This window comes from Cygnus atratus, chromosome 3 (genome assembly GCF_013377495.2).
Source record: "Cygnus atratus isolate AKBS03 ecotype Queensland, Australia chromosome 3, CAtr_DNAZoo_HiC_assembly, whole genome shotgun sequence".
Taxonomy (NCBI): Eukaryota; Metazoa; Chordata; class Aves; order Anseriformes; family Anatidae; genus Cygnus; species Cygnus atratus.
This window is the reverse complement of record NC_066364.1, coordinates 119,414,393-119,432,373: the sequence shown is the minus strand read 5'-3', so window position 1 is coordinate 119,432,373 and position 17,981 is coordinate 119,414,393. Positions and strand designations below refer to the sequence as shown.

Here is a 17,981-nt window from a genome sequence, read left to right as displayed (position 1 = left end):
GTGCCGTGCCGTGCCCCGCTGCTTTCCCCCGCTCCCCCCCTCGCCCCCCCGGGCTGTCCCCGCGTCGGCCGAGCCCCTCCGAGGTCGCCGGGGAAGAGAGGAAGCGGGCGGCAACGCCGCGCCGTCGGGGCCGCTCGGCCGGGGCAGCGGGTGCCCCGTCGGGCCGCAGCTCCGCGGCGGCTGGGGGAGACGGGCGAGTCCCGGTGGAACAGAGATGCAGGGGAAAAAAAACCGCCAGTAACACTTTAATATAGTTCTGTGAAAATCTGGCTAGTCGCTACCAGAATACACATTTATAAGCCATAAATAAAGCATACAGAAACGATAAATTAATCAGATCCAAGTAGTTTACTCTCCCGGTAACATCAAGCGTTTGTTTCAATTACAACGATCTATCCTGTCTTTTTTTTAATGTTTTTCATATTTTTTTCTCTTTTTTTTTCCCTCCCTTTTTTCCCCCTTTTTACAACGTTACAAGACTTTCGGTCCTTGGATTCAAAACTAGCATGGGTTTCACACTGAAGGAGGGTTTTGTTTTGTTGTTTGTCTGTTTGGTATTTTTTTCCGTCACTTCCACACAAAAAAATAGATATATTTATACCTCCTTGCAACGACAACAACGAAAAAAAAAAAAAGCCCCAACAGAAACCCCCCTCTCCCCTCCCCGCACCCACAACCCGCCCCCCCCCCCACTGAAACAAACCACCCCACAATGCAAAACATGGGAATCGCAGCCCCCCAGGCATGGGTGGCTTTGGGCTGGGGGGGAGGACCAGCGCTCCTGCCCTCAGCACGGGCCGAGGTGCTTGCAAGACGTGCCTGCTGTTTCCCGAATGGATGCAGACATCTGGAGCCAATGAAACAAAATAAAAATAGATAGATAGATATATGTATATGTACCGTGCTCGACAGCGTTCAGAGTCCATCGCTCTGCTAGGGGACTGCGCGGGGGTGTGGGGTCTTTCCCCCCTCACCAGGGGAGCTTTCCCCTCGGCCCTTTAGGAGGAGTTCATGATGGGCCGGGAATACACACCTTGGTAGTAAGAAGTCTCTCCAGATAAAGGGGAGGACTCTAAGCCATTTTTGTTCGTTACGGGCCCCATGGCCAGGCTGCCAGGCATGGGCGAGGCGTAGCCCGAGTAGTGCATCACCTGCTCATAGGCCTTGAGGTCCATTTTGTGGTGGTGGTGGTGGTGGTGGTGCGGGTGGTGGTGCTGCTGCTCGGAGGAGGACATCAGGTTGTTGATGGAGAAGGGGTGGTTGAAGGCGTAGTGGTGCTCAGGCTTGAGGTGGGCGTCGTGGGGCAGGCCTGCGTGCGGGGGGGCCAGGAGGTGTTGTGCCGGTGATGCCGCTGGCTCCCCAGGGCTCAGCCCTGCCGTGCCCTTCAGGTCGGCCAGGGCGCGCTTGTGGTCCTGGCACGGTGAGGCGCTGGCCGGGGACTCAGCGCCGGCTGAGCCCTCAGAGCCACCCGAGGAGCTGCCTTCCCCCAGGGGCTGGCTCGGCGGCTGCCCGGGCCCCTTCTTGCCCCCGCCACCTGCCCCGCTACCCGCCCCGCCGCTGTCCTTGGCGGCCAGCTGCTTCTCACACTTGAAGCGCTTCTGGCGGCGCAGGTAGCAGCCGTTCTCAAACATGTTGCCCGAGTCGGGGTGCAGAGTCCAGAACGAGCCTTTGCCTGGCTTGTCTGGGGAGCGGGGCACCTTGAGGAAGCAGTCATTGAAGGAGAGTGAGTGGCGGATACTGTTCTGCCAGCGCTGCTGGTTCTGGCGGTAGAAGGGGAAGAGGTCCATGATCCACTGGTAGATCTCGCTCAGCGTCAGCATCTTGTTGGGCGATTGCTGGATGGCCATGGTGATGAGGGAGATGTAGGAGTAGGGCGGTTTGGCGTGCGTGTAGCTCCGCCGGTAGGTCTTGGGGTCCCGCGAGCGGTTGAGATTGGACTGCCCGTAGATGGGGCTCATGGAGTTCATGTTGGTGTAAGGGGCCAGGGCGTTCATGGAGCCTGCTTGGCCCCCCATTGGGCTCATGCTGGGGCTCAGGTGGGCGCCCATCCCTGCCACGCCTGCCGAGCCCATGCCGGGCATGGCCCCCGCACCCGGGGACATGCCGGTGAGCGAGGGGCTCATGCCTGTGTTGGCGTAGGACATGTTCATGGAGGTGGCAGCCGTCATGTTGGCTGTGGTGCTCATGGCCGACATGGTCATGTACGTGTTCATGCTGTTCATGCCCAGCCCCGCGTTCATGTTGCTCACCGAGGAGTAGCTCTGTGGGGGCAAGCGAGAGAGAGGAGGGAGGTTTGGGGGGGGACGGAAGGGGGCAGGTGCGCAGCCCCACCAGGGACAAGGGCAGCTGCCCAAATGGGGAGCAGTGCGGGGGCACCCCCACCCCAGCCCGGGTCGCCGCCTGCCAGGGAGCCTCTGCAGCCCTGGAGCAGGCTGGAAAGGGTTAAATCTTGGGAGGGTGGGTGTAAGGGGGGGCTGTTGAAATGAAAACCAAAAATACAGATATTAAAAAAGACGGGGCCACAGCAAGCCCACCGGGTCCATGCTGGGGAGCTGGAGGGAGGGGAAAGGACATCCCTGCACGAAGTGAGAAAAATACCTGGGGGGGTGGGGGGGGGGGAGGAGGAAAAATCGCGAAACGCCACCCGGGCAGCCTCGTGCCCCGCTCGGCCCCGGGGGGGGCCAGCCCCGCCGCCCCCCCCCCCCCCGCCCTGCCCGACATTTAGTGACAAAATTGGGGTGCTCCCGGTGGCGGGGGGTGGCCAGGCCGGGCCGGGGGGTGGCGGAGCCCTGGCTCCCTCCTTACCTCGGGCTCCCCGTAGTAGTTGCTCCAGTCCGTGTGCTCATGGCCTTCCATTTTCACCGCTCCCAGCATACTGGAAGTGGAGTGCATGGCAGTTTAAAATTTAACAGCCACAACAAACGACGACAGAGAGCAACCCAAAAAAAAAAAAAAAAAAAAGTCGCCAGCCCTCCCTCCCCTCTGCCGTGCTCCCTCCGTCGGAGCCTCCGGAGGAGGAGGAAGAGAAGGGAGGGAGGAAGGGAGGGGGCACGGAGTGGCGCTGGGGCCGGGGGTATTTTCGCGGCTGCTCCTCGGGTGGGTTTTCGCAGCGCTTCGTGGCGAAGAGTCGCCCGGAGGCGACGGAGGAGCCGGAGGAGGAGGAGGAGGGAGGAGGGAGGAAGAAGAGGAGGAGGAGGAAGAGGAGGACAAGTGCTGCAGTGACGTGGGTGCTCGAGTGATATAGCACGGAGCGGCCGGGCGAGCCTCCAATCCCCAGGTCCTCGGCTGCCCATTTGAATAATCAGCTCACACCTAGGCGGGAGCGGCTCCTCCGCGGCCCCCCGTGCACCTTCCGCACCCCGGCGGCACCCCGGCACTGCTCCCAGCGCCCCCCGCCTCCCTTTCCCGGGGGGGGCCCTGCGGGAGCCGATCCCCCCCTTCCCCAGGGGACCCGACGCCCCCCGCCCCGCGCCCCCGACGGGCGCCGCTCCCCCCGCGCCCCGCACCCCCGACGGGCGCGGGTTCCCCGGCCCCCCGGTGGGGGCAGCCGCCCCCCGGACGCACGCACCTTCTCTCCCCGCGGCTGTTCGGCGGAGCCCAGGCTCAGGCCGCCGCCCGCCCGGCCGCGCCCCGGCGCTGCCCCATCGGTCCGGGCTCCGGGAGCTGCCGCTCGGCTCCGGCTCCGGCTCCGGCTCGGCCGCGCGGCCCCTCCCGCGGCTCTGCCCGAGTTCCTACAGCTATTTCGTAACTAAAACAAACAGCGAGGGCAGCCGAGGGGGCGCGGCGGGTGGCGGAGCGGGATCGGAGCCGTCGGGGGGCCCGGGGACCTCGCTGCCCTCCCCGCGGCGCCGGTTGCGGGGTCCCGGTGGGCGCCGTCGGGGCGGCGCCGAAGCGCCCCGTTGCCCGGACGGACGGACGGACCCCCGGACGCACGGGCGGAATCAGGCCCCTCGGAAGCCCCTCGGCCCCGCCATCGCCGCGCTGCCGGGAGCGCTCGCTCCCGCCGGCGGAGGCTGCCTGAATGCGGCCGTCGGGGAGCGGCGGAGCGGCTCCCTCCCTCCGTCCTGCCCTCCCTCCCTCCTTCTCTCCTGCCCTCCCTCCCAGCCAGAGGAAGCGGAGCGCTCCCCTCCACCGTCTGCTGGCCAAACGCCTCCCATCCGCGGGGCGCTGCCTCCCCCGGCAGCATCCTGCGGCTGCCCCGCCGAGCGCGGCTCTGCCCGCCCCGAGGGCAGGGGGCTGCCGCCACCTCCTTCCTGCCCTCGGGGATGTGGGCCCGCAGTGGGCTCGCTCTCACGTCCCCCAGCCGTACCTACCTGCCTGCAAAGCAAAGCGGGCAGCGCCGACCTTTCCCTTTATTTATTTGTTTAGTTTTGCTCCCGGGATTAAAACCAAGCATCGACCGGCGGAAGCCGGCGCTAGTTTTTAAACATTAACACAGACCCAACAGGCACCGGGGGCGCCTAAAGAGGGGCCCGGGGAACTTTTCCCCGTGCCCCGGCACCCTTCGGAGTCAGCTCCAAACGAAAACGGCCCCGGGAGGGCACCTTCCTACCGCGATAGCCGCGGCGATAGGGGCAGCCCGCCTCCTCCCGCCGCCTGCCCGTGTTCGGGGATCTGGGGGGCGGCTGAAAACGAAGGGTGCGACCCGATGGGGCTGCCCCCAGGGCGGGCACATGCGGGGACGCGCCAGGAAAAGGGGGCTTTGCCCCCAAAAGGGGGGCAAGCGGCGGAGCCCCCCCGCCGGGAAGGGCCCGTTCCGCTGTCCCGCGGGCTAAAAGCGGTGACGGGGCGCCCCCTGTCGCCTGCTGTCCCCGATTCTGGAGGGCCGGGGGTGGGGGGACACCCCGCCCGCCCCCGGGGGTCCCCCCGACGGCAGCGGCTGCCAGGGGCCGGGGGTCCCAGCGCGACCCCGGGGTGGCATCTTCCTGCCTGCAGCCTGCGGGCCGGCTCCGTGCTGTGCCCCAGCCCCCTCGACATGGGGCCAGCGGGGCCCGAAAGCAGCTGTGTATCTCCTGGGTCTTGTTTGAAATGGCCAGACGATGCCACAGAGCTTTTTGTTCCTCTGGGGTCACATGAGAAATCAGGAAATTTGGCCAAGTGGGTACTGGCCACGGCCGACTGCATTGCTCCTGAGATCCTGTGCGCTGAGCTCTCCCCTTGCCGCTAACTTGGGGTGGTAGGGGCATTCTGTGCTCAACCTTGGCATCACTTTTTCCTCCTGGCCACCAAGCACAGGACGCATGGATGTGTTTTCTGCAGTGAACGCCATGGGAGGAGGAGCACGGCTGTAAGGAGGGTGTCCCCGTGCCAACAAATGCAGCCCCCACTGGGCCTCAACCCACACAGCAGCACAGATGTTAGCACTCTGCGAGCGAGTCTGGCACCTCGGCACTGAGGGTGGCAGGATGCACAGCCAGGGCTCTCGCTGCTGCTCGTTACAAGGGGCAGCTTCCCCTTATGGTTGGCAGGACTTGGAATGCTGCTGCCACGGAGGAGGAGGGTTTCTACCTCTGGTCACCCTCCTGCGCACAGGCTGGGAGCCACAAGATGGACCTTCCGTGGCCATCGGGGCCGTGTGGGACAGCCCCAAGGCAGCAGGGGGAGGCTGACACCAGCAGTGGCCCCCCGGGGCCCTGCAGCCTCCGTCTCCCTTTCCCTCCTTTCACAAGGGCAGCCTCCCATGCCACTGTCCTGGGGCTGCCCATTAAAATTAATCTCTCTTAACAGAGTAGGAAAAGAGGCAGTAAGGTATATATTATTCCCTTATAAGAGACATTTTTTAAAATACCTAAGATGATAAAAATTGAAAAAATTCAGCAGTGTCTTATTTAAACATGTCTGCTTGGGTTCCCAAGAAACATATCGACCATTTAAAAAATGACTTCTTCTCTTTAATATTTGAGTAATATTTATTTTAAATTTAATTTTTAAATTACATTTTTATTTGCATTAGAAGCCATGGCTGGAGGAGCCATCGCTCCCTTTCTGGAGGCAGGAGGCCAGCGGCCAGAGCCAAGCCTGGCCAGCAGCTGCCACGGTCTCAGCCACCTCCATCACGCGCTGGTCGCGGCGAGGCCAGTGGTGCTGAGCACGTCCCCGCTCCTTCTCCTGGCACAGCCACATGGGCGCTGGGTGAAGGCATTTTGCCGGCAGCACCGCATTGCCAGTCTGATCTGTGTGACAGAAAATAATAAATAAATAAATAAATAAATAACCCCCCTTACCTTATTCTTGACAACAAACAGGGTAATTATCTCCCTTCTACTGATAATTATCATAATTAATCCAATATAATGAACTCTCCCAATTGCACCGCTGTTTCACAATAAATGCGGTGGCTTTTTTTTCTCTTTAATTGAGGAACTGGCTCTCCTGCGAGACAGAAACTGTCGCTGCCCTACAGAAGAGAGGCATTTTAATAACAAGAAGAAGAAGAAGAGCATGCGGCAGATCGCGGCAGAGACAAAAGCTGAGCAGGCGGCCACAATTATCGCCGGGATTTAACGAGGTCTTCCCCTGACGAGGCGGGTGGATGTGCTGAGGTGCGCAAGGGAGCTGCGGGAGGCAGTGGGTCGGAGGGAAGGGGACAGGGGAGCTGTGGCCGAGGAATGGGGTCTGCAGCTCCCACCCTCACTGGTTTATTCCCAGTTTTTCCCTACGGGATCCCTGGGAGTTGCCCTCTGTAAGGCCAAGGGGGCTCTGCTGGGCTGGGAGCACTCTGGGCAGCTCTCGCCCCACCAGGCAGACCAGACAACTGCTCCTCATTGTCATCCACGTTTCCGCAGGGGGGAAACACTCTGGGGAGAGGCTGAGCCCCCTTGCCAAAGCCCTCTGGGCACTTCTGCAGCAAGGCTGGAAAGCAGGCAGAGCACAGGCAGCCCGCTCACAAGGTCAGCATTGTTTCAGTGCCGCATTTCGGGATGCCGCTGCTGGGGATGCTTGCAGGGTCCCTGGGATGCGCTGTAATTTCTGCTGGGCCTGCCAGGAACCAATATTCTTTGATCACTCAAGGACTCAGATGGGAACCATTTAAATAAGTGACATTCTGCGGTGGGGGAGATTTTCCCCTCTCCGCGGAGTTACCTACACAATAACACAGGCCGTCAGCTGCGGCACCGCCGGGGAATTACTACAATTACACTGTGCAATATTGACTTAACTATTTGAAGAACTCCACCACCAAGTCTCTCCTAATTAGATTCAAGATTTAATGGGGCTTCTTAATTCATGAAAATATTTTCCAAGGCTTTAACAAGTCCAACAAAGGACGAGTCAGGAGTATGCAAAAATTTAGTGATTGTAATACCTTATCAAGAGCCCAAGGATAGACACCCAATGTCTGTAATCCTGGAAAGACATCCCCTGATGCCAGGCTGTACAGGCACCGCAGAGTGCTGGCCATGTGCCTTCTCCCAAATTCCCCATGGTCCTGACACGGCCCTGAAAGCAGAGGGAAAAACTTCGGGAAGAGCTTTTCCATGCAGCTCCTGTGGGAGAGTCTCTGTGCTCCCAGCAGGCCACCGTCAGAATTAAAATCAGCCAAGCCAAGCCCACCTGCTCCCCACCTGAAGCTTTTGAGGGGTGCTTCACATGCACAGACTCCTGCACTCTTTTTCCCTGGGATCCAAACAAAAAGCCATTTACAGGGAGCCTCCCCTTTTAGTGCAGCTGTGCTGTGCCTCATCTGCACACGTACCTGCAGCGGCCGCTCCGCACATGGCTGGCGTGGCTATTTTTGCCGTGTTTAGTAGCTCAGGTGCTATTTTAATGTTTCTCCCCACTCCATAATTATTCAATGTGCCACAGAAGGTACTGAGTTGCTACAATCAGTGGCCAGCACGGCAGGGTAAAATAAAACACTGGAAATGCCCAAAGAGTGCACCTGAGGGAAACAAAGCCACCTGGGTCCCTGGGGGACGGGGCACAGGAGAGCAGGATGGCTCGCTGGCATCACCGGGGTGCTCAGTGCTGAATGGCACCCAAGGATGCTGCTTGGGCAGGACGGGCAGGGGGATGTGGTGCCCACGCGCAGCCCGTCAGCAGGATGTTGCCTTCTGGAAGGGCTCCGGAACAAAATCAACATAATGCATCTGCTGGCTGTTTACCATGGCCCACGTGACAGCGCCCCCGTTGATTTTCTCCACTGGCACATTTTGCTGGGTAAACAAGATGCGCAGGCATCTGGAGTGATGGCGGGGGGAAAGGGGTGGTGGTAAAAAGCCAAAGTTAACACGTTCAGCCCAGCGCCTGGGGCCTCCCAGGGACAGCCAGGGTGCCAGCAGCCCTCGTTTCAGAGAGCAGAGGAAGAAGAGGGTGCTGGGGAGGAAGCCCGATGATGCCGATCTTCACGCTCTGCAGACCTGGGCAGAAATGAAGAGAAAAAGGGTATCCTCACCCGCGGGAAAGCCCCGCCAGGGCTGGTTTCATGAGCTCAGCCCCAGCCAGCGCAGGCAGCCCGGGGGAGGTTTTACCTGGCTGACCAAAGCGTTCAGGCCGCGGCTTCTGGTAAGGGAAATATTTTTTTATGTTTAATTATCAGTTTCTGAAAACTGAAATGTCTTTGGTTTTACAATAAGAAAACAAACAGACAAATTGCATGTGGATACTCCTCCCAAAAGCCCCTGCTTCAAAACCTCCCTGTTATTTTCCAACAAAACCCCTTTCTGCTGGAGGCCAGCCAGCCCGGAGGTGTCTGAAGGCACAGGAGGAGAAGACAGCAGCTTCCATCACCCAGTGGGGGCAAAGCAGCCCCAGCCATGTCCCTACAGCCTTGGGGGTCACCTCCATCCATCAGACAGGGCTGGTTTGTTCCCCCCTAGCAGCATTGCAGCACGAGCCCACAGGCGGTGGTAGAGCAAGAGGACACTTCCCAGCAGGACCAGGGTGGGAAATGGGGAAGCCAAGCCCATGTCGCCACAGAGCCTCAGAAGCACAAGCTCCTGCAGAGGCACAGATGTATCTGCACTTTCTACCAAGCCCCAGATATTTCAAAGAACAGCACAATTAACCTTACAGTTGTGGGTGCCCACCTGTGGGGCCAGGTAATAGATGGGGAGCAAAGCACATTGCAGCGGAGATGCGCTGTTCCAAAGCTGCACCATGGTGCAGACATCTCCAGACCTGAGCCAGGTCCCCTCACCTGGCTCCAGATGTCCCTGCTGGTGGCACCGGAGACAGGCAGTGCCAGGACAGGTGATGCCGGATGCTCGGGCGCACACGCTGCCTGAACCCGATGGGATTTCTTATCGTGACGAGAGTCTGTTTGCTGAGGCGATCAAACCCCTCAGCAGGCTGAGAGCTTTGCGGAGGACTCTGATGGACATTTATAGCCCTCTGAGTCATTACCAGCCTTGTTTAAACCAGTTATACCTGGCCAAGACCTTTAAAATAGCTTCATTTATACCGAAAGACTGCGGGTATAAATAGCAGGGCGAACCGCTCGCTGAGCGCGACGGCTCCGCCGAGCACAGGGAGTGAGGCAGCACACATTGCCCAAAGCCCGGCTGCCCCCCCTGGCACTTCCCTGTCCCCCCCGGTGCTGAGGGACCCCCCGGGGGGGTGGGTGCTCCCAGGGCCCCATCCCCACGGGAACGAGAGCCGGCGGCTCGCGGGAACGAGGTGTCCCTGGCAGGGCCACTGGCAAAACAGCCAGAGCGGAGATTTCTGCTCCGAAAAACACAAGCTGCCTGGGGCTGGAAGCCTGTCTGCGAGCCTGCGGTTTCGTGACCACTAATAGCAGCCCTGTGCCCTGCAGGATCACCCCATAAATCTGGCTTGGGTCAGGCACGGGCACACAAGCGCGTTTCTGTTTAATTAGTGAGCGTGGCACAAAGCTTGTCCTGGCGCAAGGGGCTCATGCCAGCACGGGTCGGACCCTGCCCAATGTGGCACCAGCGCTGCGAGAGCCCTCAGCCAGCACAGTGGGGTTACAGGGACTTCGTGGTCTCAGAGGGGCACCCTGCATGGGACAGGGAGTGACAGGGGGACCGGTCACAGACATCCCTGCAGCTGCTGCCCCATGCCCCATGGATCCCGCCCCTGGCACTGCCAGGTGGAAAACTTCATCCCAGCCTGCCCTGTTGCAAGCTGGAAGAGCTCTGGCTGTAAGATTGGCTTAACTTTGGCCAAACAAATCTTTATCTGACTCAGTAATCCTTTTTTTTTTTTTTTTCCTCCTCAAAGAGAGAGAAAGCAGAGCTGGAGAGCAGCGCTGGGCACCTGCTCGGGGCGGTGCTCTGCCTGGAAGCGCCCGCCCTCCCCTGGGGACCTCTCCCCCTAAAAATAACGCCGCCTTTCCCTCCAGCACCATCGGCATCCCTGGGTGTCTGGGGGGAGCAAACCAGCAGCATCCCCACCTGGGACCAGTGCACTCCTCTCGCCCCCTGCGACGGCAGCACGTACGAGGTGGCGGGCTGCTAAATAAAGCCCGGCTCCAGCCGATGGAAAAGCTCCCCTCCGGCAGGCTGGAGGAGGTGGCTCTGGCTTTCTCCAAACATTTCTCCCCCCTTGCTATGATCTTTTTTTTTTTTTTTTTCTCTCAGAGGAAACATTGCCCAGATCAACACATGCCCGAGGAGTGATTTTACATGGGTAGGACGGCACTTTCTGCTGGAAAAACTTCCAATCAGCTGCATTCACAAGCTGGGTTTATTTTTCACAGTTTTCTGAGTAGGTTTTGTTTCAGTGCCAGAGTAAAGAGCTGGAGGTACATATTTCAGCCCAACCTGCAACACCCTCGTCGTCACCGGATTTGAGTGAGGAGAGGGCTTTGACCTACATTTGTAGCCCAGCCTGTGGAGGGGCCGGCTGTCTCCCGAGCCCCTGGTATTTTCCCACCTTTTTGCACGGGGTTTACTCCCCTGCATTATACAGGCTCTGCCTGAAAAAGCCAGCCTGGCCGCAGGCTCTAGCCCAAGCATCCTCCGAGCGCTTTGCAGTCCCTGAAGCCCTCCAGCCAGGCGTGGGGCTGCTCCGGGCTGGAACAAAATTAACCAGAGCTTTTTAAAGCTCTCCCACCTTCGTGTCCGCTCTTCCTCCGGGTAGGTGTCCCGGCGGCGGCAGAACAAGACGGCTACAGAGGGCTGCTGGAAGCCGTCAGTGTGGAATACACTGGGAGGCCTTTTGCCTGGAAACTATTTCCTACCCGCAGGCTGCGGCGGCAGCGAGCATTCCTGCGTGGGCTGCCTGGGGAGGCAGCGTGGCCGCGGCGGGGGCACCCGCTTTGACGTCCCCAGGGTGTGCAGTGCGGAGCAGCGATGCCGACAAAGCCCTTTTATGCTCCCAGGATTTGGGTTTGTTTTCTCTACGGTGAGACAAGGGCGGCTGGCGCGTGCCGGCAGAAGGCAGGGCAAAGCGTCGCCTCCCCGCATGCCCTTGTTTCAAGGCACGAGCGGGCTGTGTGCAGGGAAACAGAGAGGCTTGTTAAAAAAAGAAGACCCAATCCGTAGCTGTTGGGGAGCAAAAACAACCCATTAAAGTCAGGGCCGTGGCTGTAAATCAACAGAGCTGCTGCTATTTCCATCTGTCGCGCGCGGTGGGGAGAGGCGCGGTGGGGTGGTGGCGGCGGCGCTGTCCCAGCCCCAGGACACCCCCATGCCCCCTGCCAGGGAACGTGGCAGCATGTGGCAGGGCTGGACAGGCCCCCAGAGAGCCGCAATGCCACCTCGATCCTTGTGGGACCCATAATGCCAGGGTTGCTCCCAACAAATGGCGTCTGGGGGCCAGGTCCCCAAGGCTGGGCCTGAGCACCCCTGGGACCCCCCCTGAGCAGCCCACCTGGGACAGATCTCAGAGCCTCTGCAGAGGGCACCATGCAGAGCTGCCAGGTAGGGTCTGGATATTTTCGCCAAAACCCAACCAAACAATCTGCAACTTTCCCACCTGAGAGAGAGGTGATTGAAGACAGTTTTTTACACCACCACCCCTTTTTTTTTTCCTTCCCATGAATAACCAAATGAGTCATTAGGCTGGAAAAAGGGCTCTCAGGAAAAAAGATGACCTCTGGGGGATTTGGCGATATTTCCCTCTGATACTTGCTGCAGACCCAAGGCTGCAGGCCTGAGTGCAGGTTACCACATCGCCCCTCTCATTGGGGTCAGCTTTGCTCAGGAGCTGTGCATGGCACGGCTGCTGCCTTCCCTGCCCTCGCTGGGCAAGGAGAGCCATTCACCAGGGTGGGCAGGCAGCTGGGGCCACCAGTCCTTGTCCCACCAGGACATCACCCCCGTGATTCAGTCGGAGCTCCCCATGGACCCGTCACCGCTCCATCCACTCTGTCAGGGAGGCAGGACCACCTCGCACCTCATCAGCCCCGGCTCTGTAAGCAGCGGCACTGCTCGCCCTTATCTCCCTGCAGATATGGATCTACAGGTGTGCTGGGTGGACATCCGTGTCCATCAGCACTTACTAAATGAAGTACATGGGTTACGGTTTTTATATCCAGCTTCATATTTTGTGTATGTTTGCATATAGTGAAGCAGTAGGAACGTGTCTCCCAGCGTCACGCATTTATTTTAATACCCAAAGACGCCCCAGAGAGCGGCTCTTTAATCAGGGAAGAAAGGTCAGGCGGCGCAGTGACGAGCAAGCGACAACAACCTGGGAAAAGACCAAAAAACTGAAACAGGCAAAAAGCAAAGAGAGAGGCTGGGTTTTTCCCTGGCCATTGCACCTGGCATCTCTCCTGCTGGGGTGCCCATGGGGGGGAGGAAGGGAGCGAGCCCTTGCCCCCCACTGCCCATTTCCCCTCCAGCAGCACCCAGCCCTGTCGCGAGCATCGCTGTCCGTCCCGAGCTCCTCGCTGCCATCCGGTACTCTGGCAGCCCTCACCACTAGGCTTTTTGAGACTTTCCCACAAAACTCTGCCTTCTCCCCCCGCTCTGTCGCCCACCAGCTGGAGGCAGCTTTGCTAGCGCCGCTGCGATCTGTGCTGGTTGCAAGTAAGCAGCAGGACCCAGAAGAAGAGCAGCAGTGGGCGTAAGCCCCTCGCTGCCTCCCATCCGTGTTTGCCGGTGGCTTCCAGGCTGAAAAGCTGCTGGCAGCCCTCACATTAGCACCTCATCAGCTCCCCGGGGGCCCCGGCAAACACAGCCTGCCCGCCGAGGAAATGCCCCGGGCCTTGTGATGCAGGGCCCCTGGGGTGGCAGCGGGAGGAGGACGTTTCCTGCCCCCGGCCGCAGCTGCCTCCTCTTCCTCCCGCGCCAGCATCTCGGGTGGGCAAACAGCACCTGGGCGGGCGAGGAGGCACGGATGTGTATTCAGGAAGCACCCGCGCACCCCGCTGCTCCCCGAGCCCCCCAGCATACACATGCTAATGGCACCCCTCGGCCAATGGGCGATTCATTATTCCCATGAGCGGCACCCGCTGCAACAAGGATGCTTCCCCTCTTCTCCCCACGCTGAAGGCTTTCCCACTTGGGCTCAGAGCACCTGGTGGCCTTGGGAGGAAGGCTCCCCACTGCCGGTGGTGGGGGGCTGGGATTTATCCTCCGGTGGCAGCTTGCAGCCATGAACGACGCTGTGAAAAACGGCAGCCACCGGCGCGTCCTTTGTTCAGGATGCTGCCAAAAGCACCCCCGCCACTGCGGAGGAGATAAAGCAGTGTGTCAGTGCCGCAGAGGTCAGGGCTGGAAATTTAGCATGCTGCTACCTTCCCTGCCCGCTCCTTGGGGCCAGCAAAGGCAAACAGATGCTGCCAGGAAGGTTCAGGAGCTGCATGCTTTCTGCGCAGGCAGAAGCATCAGCTGGGGCCCAGAGAGCAGAGGAATGAGCCCGCAGCCCTCCCTGTGCACTGCTGCTGCCTTCTCCTCTCCTCTCCCTACTGGGATTAAAGCCCTCTGTGCCCTCAAACCCCCGTGACTCCCAGATATGTCATGGTCCTGAGCAAGCTGCAGTGGCCTTTGGTCTTTGTAGAGGTCATACTGGTGACAAGATGCAGTTTACTTTGGTAAAGCCTAGGGAAAGGCAGTGCTTTTGGTCCCAGCTTCTGGTGGACACATGCATAAGGAAAGCCATGTGCCAGAGAGCGGGCCCGGATTCCTCTGCTTGCTTGCTTCCCCTCACTTCCACCAGCAGTGACCTTTGTGCTCTGGTGCCAGCCCCCTGAGCTTGGCACGTTTGGGAAGCCAGTCCTGCAGGCTGGCAGAGACAGCGGTCAGTCTGCAGGAATTGCCTTCACAGCAAACCACAGGGCAGATGGATCTGGGTGCTTGGGGAGCCCTCAGCACAGGGACGGACCTGCTGCCCTGGGCTGCAGGAGGGTCCCAGGGAACCAATGGATTTGTGCCCCAACAGGCATTGGGGTGTGTGCCTCCCACACTAGGAAATGAGGCTTGTACCCACCGAATTTTACAGCCACTATGGACTAGGCTTTGCCTTTGAGCCCCTGTTGACAAAAAAGCATCTTGCATTTAGCACCCTGGCTTCACAAAGGCCGGCTGGGTTCTGAGCATCTGTCTACACAGAGTGTCCTTAGTCCTTCTGGCCCAGTGCTCTCAATCCTCCCAGTCCCGGGTCAGCGCAGTCAGGCAGGAATCAGTGGGGTTGTACAGAACTTGCCTTAAAACTCCCACTAAACCCACCTGGGGTGAAATCCTGCCTGTGGGCACTATGTGGTTATTCTATGGAGCTGAACAAGGCCCTGCCATGGGATGCACCCATTGCTGGCCTTGAGCAGCAGCTCATCCCCTGCCCTCCTCCGTGCCGGCACCCCAGGGCTAAGCACATGCAAAGCGTTCCCATGGGCATTTTCCCTCACAGGGATGTGATTATTGTTACAGTTGCTCCGCTGCAAAGGTGAAAAGAAGTGCTGTCTTTAAAAATAAATAGAGGTTGGCTCGCAATCTGAACTTATCAAGAAGGAGAGATGGTAGTCTCAGAAAGGGGAAAATAAACAAATTTGGAAGCAAACTAACTGAGCAATCCTCCACTTATCTCTGAGTCACAAGTCCTGCTTTGCTGGTGCCAGATGATAACATCGCGGAGGCAATATAAGGCACCCAGCTCTCCGCACTGCTTTAGCTGAGTGATGCAATCAGGAACAATCCTGAACCCGGCTCCTGGCAGATAAAAAAGCTTTTCTTGTCCCTCAGACAGCTGAAATCAGCTACCACAGCCGTGTCTGCCTGATACTCCTCTGCGCTGGTGTTGCGACAGAGCCAGTTCCCCAAAGCCTGGTGCCCACCTGAAACAGTTCATGTCAAAAAGCTGGTGTGGGGCTGACCCCAGGGGTGTGGGGACAGTGGGGACAGTGGGGACAGCGGGGACAGCGGGCAGAGCCAGGGGGCTGCAGAAATCAGCGCCTGCTCACACTGCACTGCTGCTCACACCATGCCCGGCTGCTGCATGTGAAATGCAGGCATGTGAAATGCACCTTACAGCCTCCCCAAAGGCCTTTTCACTTCCAAACTGGCCTCAGACACCACCTTGAGTTAGGCACCCAGGACAAGCAGTTACTTCAAAGAACATCACTTCTAAGCAGCTGTCCCCAAGCAGATGGGTCTCAGCATTAAGCATGATGTGCTGTAAAGTGTACCCTGGCTCAGATGCAGTCACTCGGTCACTCGACCTGGTGTCTCTGAGGACAGACCGCTGTCAAGCACTGCATTTTCTCCAAGCTGCAATGAGAAGTCCCAACTGCCCGTCAGTCACACCCTAGTGTCACCGCCCAGGGGTTTATCACAGACCGCCCTTCCTCATCATCATCATGGTCCCAAAATGCAGCCGAGGCGCCGCGATAAGGATGCTGCCGTCGGCTCCAGCATGGGTGCGATCTGAGAGGCAGCAGGTATCCACGGCCACGGGCTCCTTGTTTGACTGAAATAATTTTATTTGAATACAATATGCTATTTCAACAATTTTAAGTTGCATGTGGTTATTTAAGATGGATTCAGTTTTAATTTAATCAGTTTAATGGGATTTTATGTTTTTAGATATAGCACCTCCAAATTGTCTGATTAACTTTTCAGAATCAATACGCTTAACAGCAAAGCATACAATTACACAGGCAAATGATCTCTTCCATAGTTGGTGCATGAGCAATCGCACAGCTTCATCTTGGACCATGGGGCTGGAGATCAGGCCCCTCAAAACTGCCTGTCCCAGCTCAGGCACCCGAGGAAGAGAGGCTGAAGGCAGCAGGGATGCTGGAGCGAGGCCACTAGCTGCTCCGCTTTGCTTCTCGCAGTATTTTTGAATTATAACAGCAATTAATGTCCAAAGAATCTTAGAAAAGTCAGGCTAGGATTGCATCCATGGTGGTGTCACCCAAGGAGGTGACAGTGGCAAACAGACCCACTTTGCCCACCACCAGCACACGGAACATCCCCAGGCCATCCCCTGTCCCGGGTGCAGGAGCTGGCCCCATCCAGCCCAGCTGCCCCCGGTCACGTACTGCCACTGCCTCCGAATTTATTCCTCCAGCCTGACACATCCCCCTTCCTTTTGTCAAGTTGCATAATTTTTGAACTTACATACTTGAAAAATTCTTTTAGAAATGTCAAGGTGACTGGCGTATTAAAAATGAGCCAGAGCAAACAGGAATGACATTATTTTAATTCTTTCAGTGCCAGGTCATTTTCTCTGTAATAACATAGCTTAGATACCAGCCTCCTGCCCCTTGCATCATCCTCCCCCTTACTTGCTTGGTTGTTTTTATTTGTTCACCTGCTAGATAAAAGAGAGGGGGCAGAAGAAAAGCCACTGCTGTTGTGGAAACCCCTTTTGCTAGGATTTTCAAGAGGTTTATTATCCAAGTCCCACTAAAATTTTACAGGATTTGGGCAAATTCGAGCTCACTTGAATTCCCCAACCTAACACAGTAAAATCCTGTGTTTTCTTTTAGGATCTGAGTGTTTTTCTCCAGCAGGAGGGGAAATGGGAGAGGATTTGTGTCCTGAGCAAGGCAGCTGCGGTGGCAGGGCAGCTCCTGCAGCACTCAGAGGCTGCCTGTGGATGTGCTGTGCTGTTACTGCAGCTTGGTTGTTCCTGGAGGCAGCTAGCAAACAGCCTGGCTGCTTTAGAAAAAGGCAGGGGCCCAGAGGACAAGTGACTGATGTGTGAAAAAAGACGGAATTTTGAAATGCCCTTCCCCAAAAATGAAGTTTCCAGGCTGGGCTGAATGTAATGACTATAAAATGGAGGAGAAGGCAGGTCCCGGCATCCCTGCTGGGCATGGGGATGCCGAGAAGCAATGGGAAAAAGGGAGCAGCACCGGTAACATCTCCAGCAGGCAGCTGTTTGCTCGAGCCAACAGCAGCCCAGCCTTAAAGTCTCTTTCTGCTCTCCCAGATGCCAGACCATGCTCCGGCCTGCAGTCAGGAAAAAAACATTTCCTCGGGTAGTTCAATCACACGGCTAATGCCCCAGGTAGTTATTTTCCGCCAGCTGTGCATACAAGCAGCAAAGTCCATGAGGTGGTGAGTGCTGAGCTCACTAAGCCGAGGCCGGGGTGGGTTTCAGAGCGTCCCCAGCACACAACCTGGGCAGGGAGCACTCAGCACCTGCCCTGTGCACCTCCGGTAAAGCCAGGGGATTCCAGCTGCAGTCAGGGTTAAAGCCAACATTTGCAGCACTTGGTAAAAATCACCAACTAAAAACTGTTGAGAATGTGGCCACGTTGAAAGCAGACCATGAGAAAGGGTGTTCACCAGCACTAGAGGGCTAAATCTGTGCTAACGCACAGCGGGCAATAAACATGCTGCCGCCAAGAAAAAAAAATATATTTTTTTTCCAGTATTTGTCTGAGCAAACAGAAGCTATTTGCAAATGGTTTTGAGGTGGTAGCGGCCTTCCTCCATGAGTGCCAGAGACTTGAGAAAGTAGAGGGGTGTTTCCTTGCCTGGCGGCTCCGCGCAGTGCAAACAGCAAGATGTGCCGCCGCAGCACACAGCAGGTGACTGGAGCTGCACCGGCTGTCGGCAGGGCTGGGAAAGGGGAGATTTGCTGGGAAAGGGGAGATTCACTCATTCTGACACTGCATAAAC

At 57.9% G+C, this 17,981-nt stretch overlaps 1 protein-coding gene and 1 long non-coding RNA gene across 3 annotated transcripts; both read right to left on the bottom strand.

Moving 5' to 3' along the window:
• Positions 1-998: 998 nt before the first annotated feature.
• Positions 999-3,655, bottom strand: FOXA2 (forkhead box A2). Of its 2 annotated transcripts, XM_035565487.1 has the most exons (3): positions 3,569-3,655; positions 2,806-2,875; positions 999-2,261 (listed from the first exon to the last, which is right to left on the bottom strand). In XM_035565487.1, exons 2-3 carry the CDS (start codon positions 2,872-2,874, stop codon positions 999-1,001), a joined length of 1,332 nt encoding a protein of 443 aa, XP_035421380.1. In that variant the 5' UTR covers position 2,875; positions 3,569-3,655. The 2 variants fall into 2 exon arrangements, with proteins under 2 accessions (XP_035421380.1, XP_035421379.1); XM_035565486.1 differs by lacking the exon at positions 3,569-3,655 and having other exon boundaries at positions 2,806-2,892.
• Positions 3,656-5,941: 2,286 nt separating this feature from the next.
• Positions 5,942-8,331, bottom strand: LOC118257465 (uncharacterized). The gene is made up of 3 exons (XR_004781607.1): positions 8,106-8,331; positions 7,307-7,440; positions 5,942-6,173 (listed from the first exon to the last, which is right to left on the bottom strand). It is a non-coding gene; the product is annotated as an uncharacterized LOC118257465 (long non-coding RNA).
• Between the last annotated feature and the right edge of the window lie 9,650 nt (positions 8,332-17,981).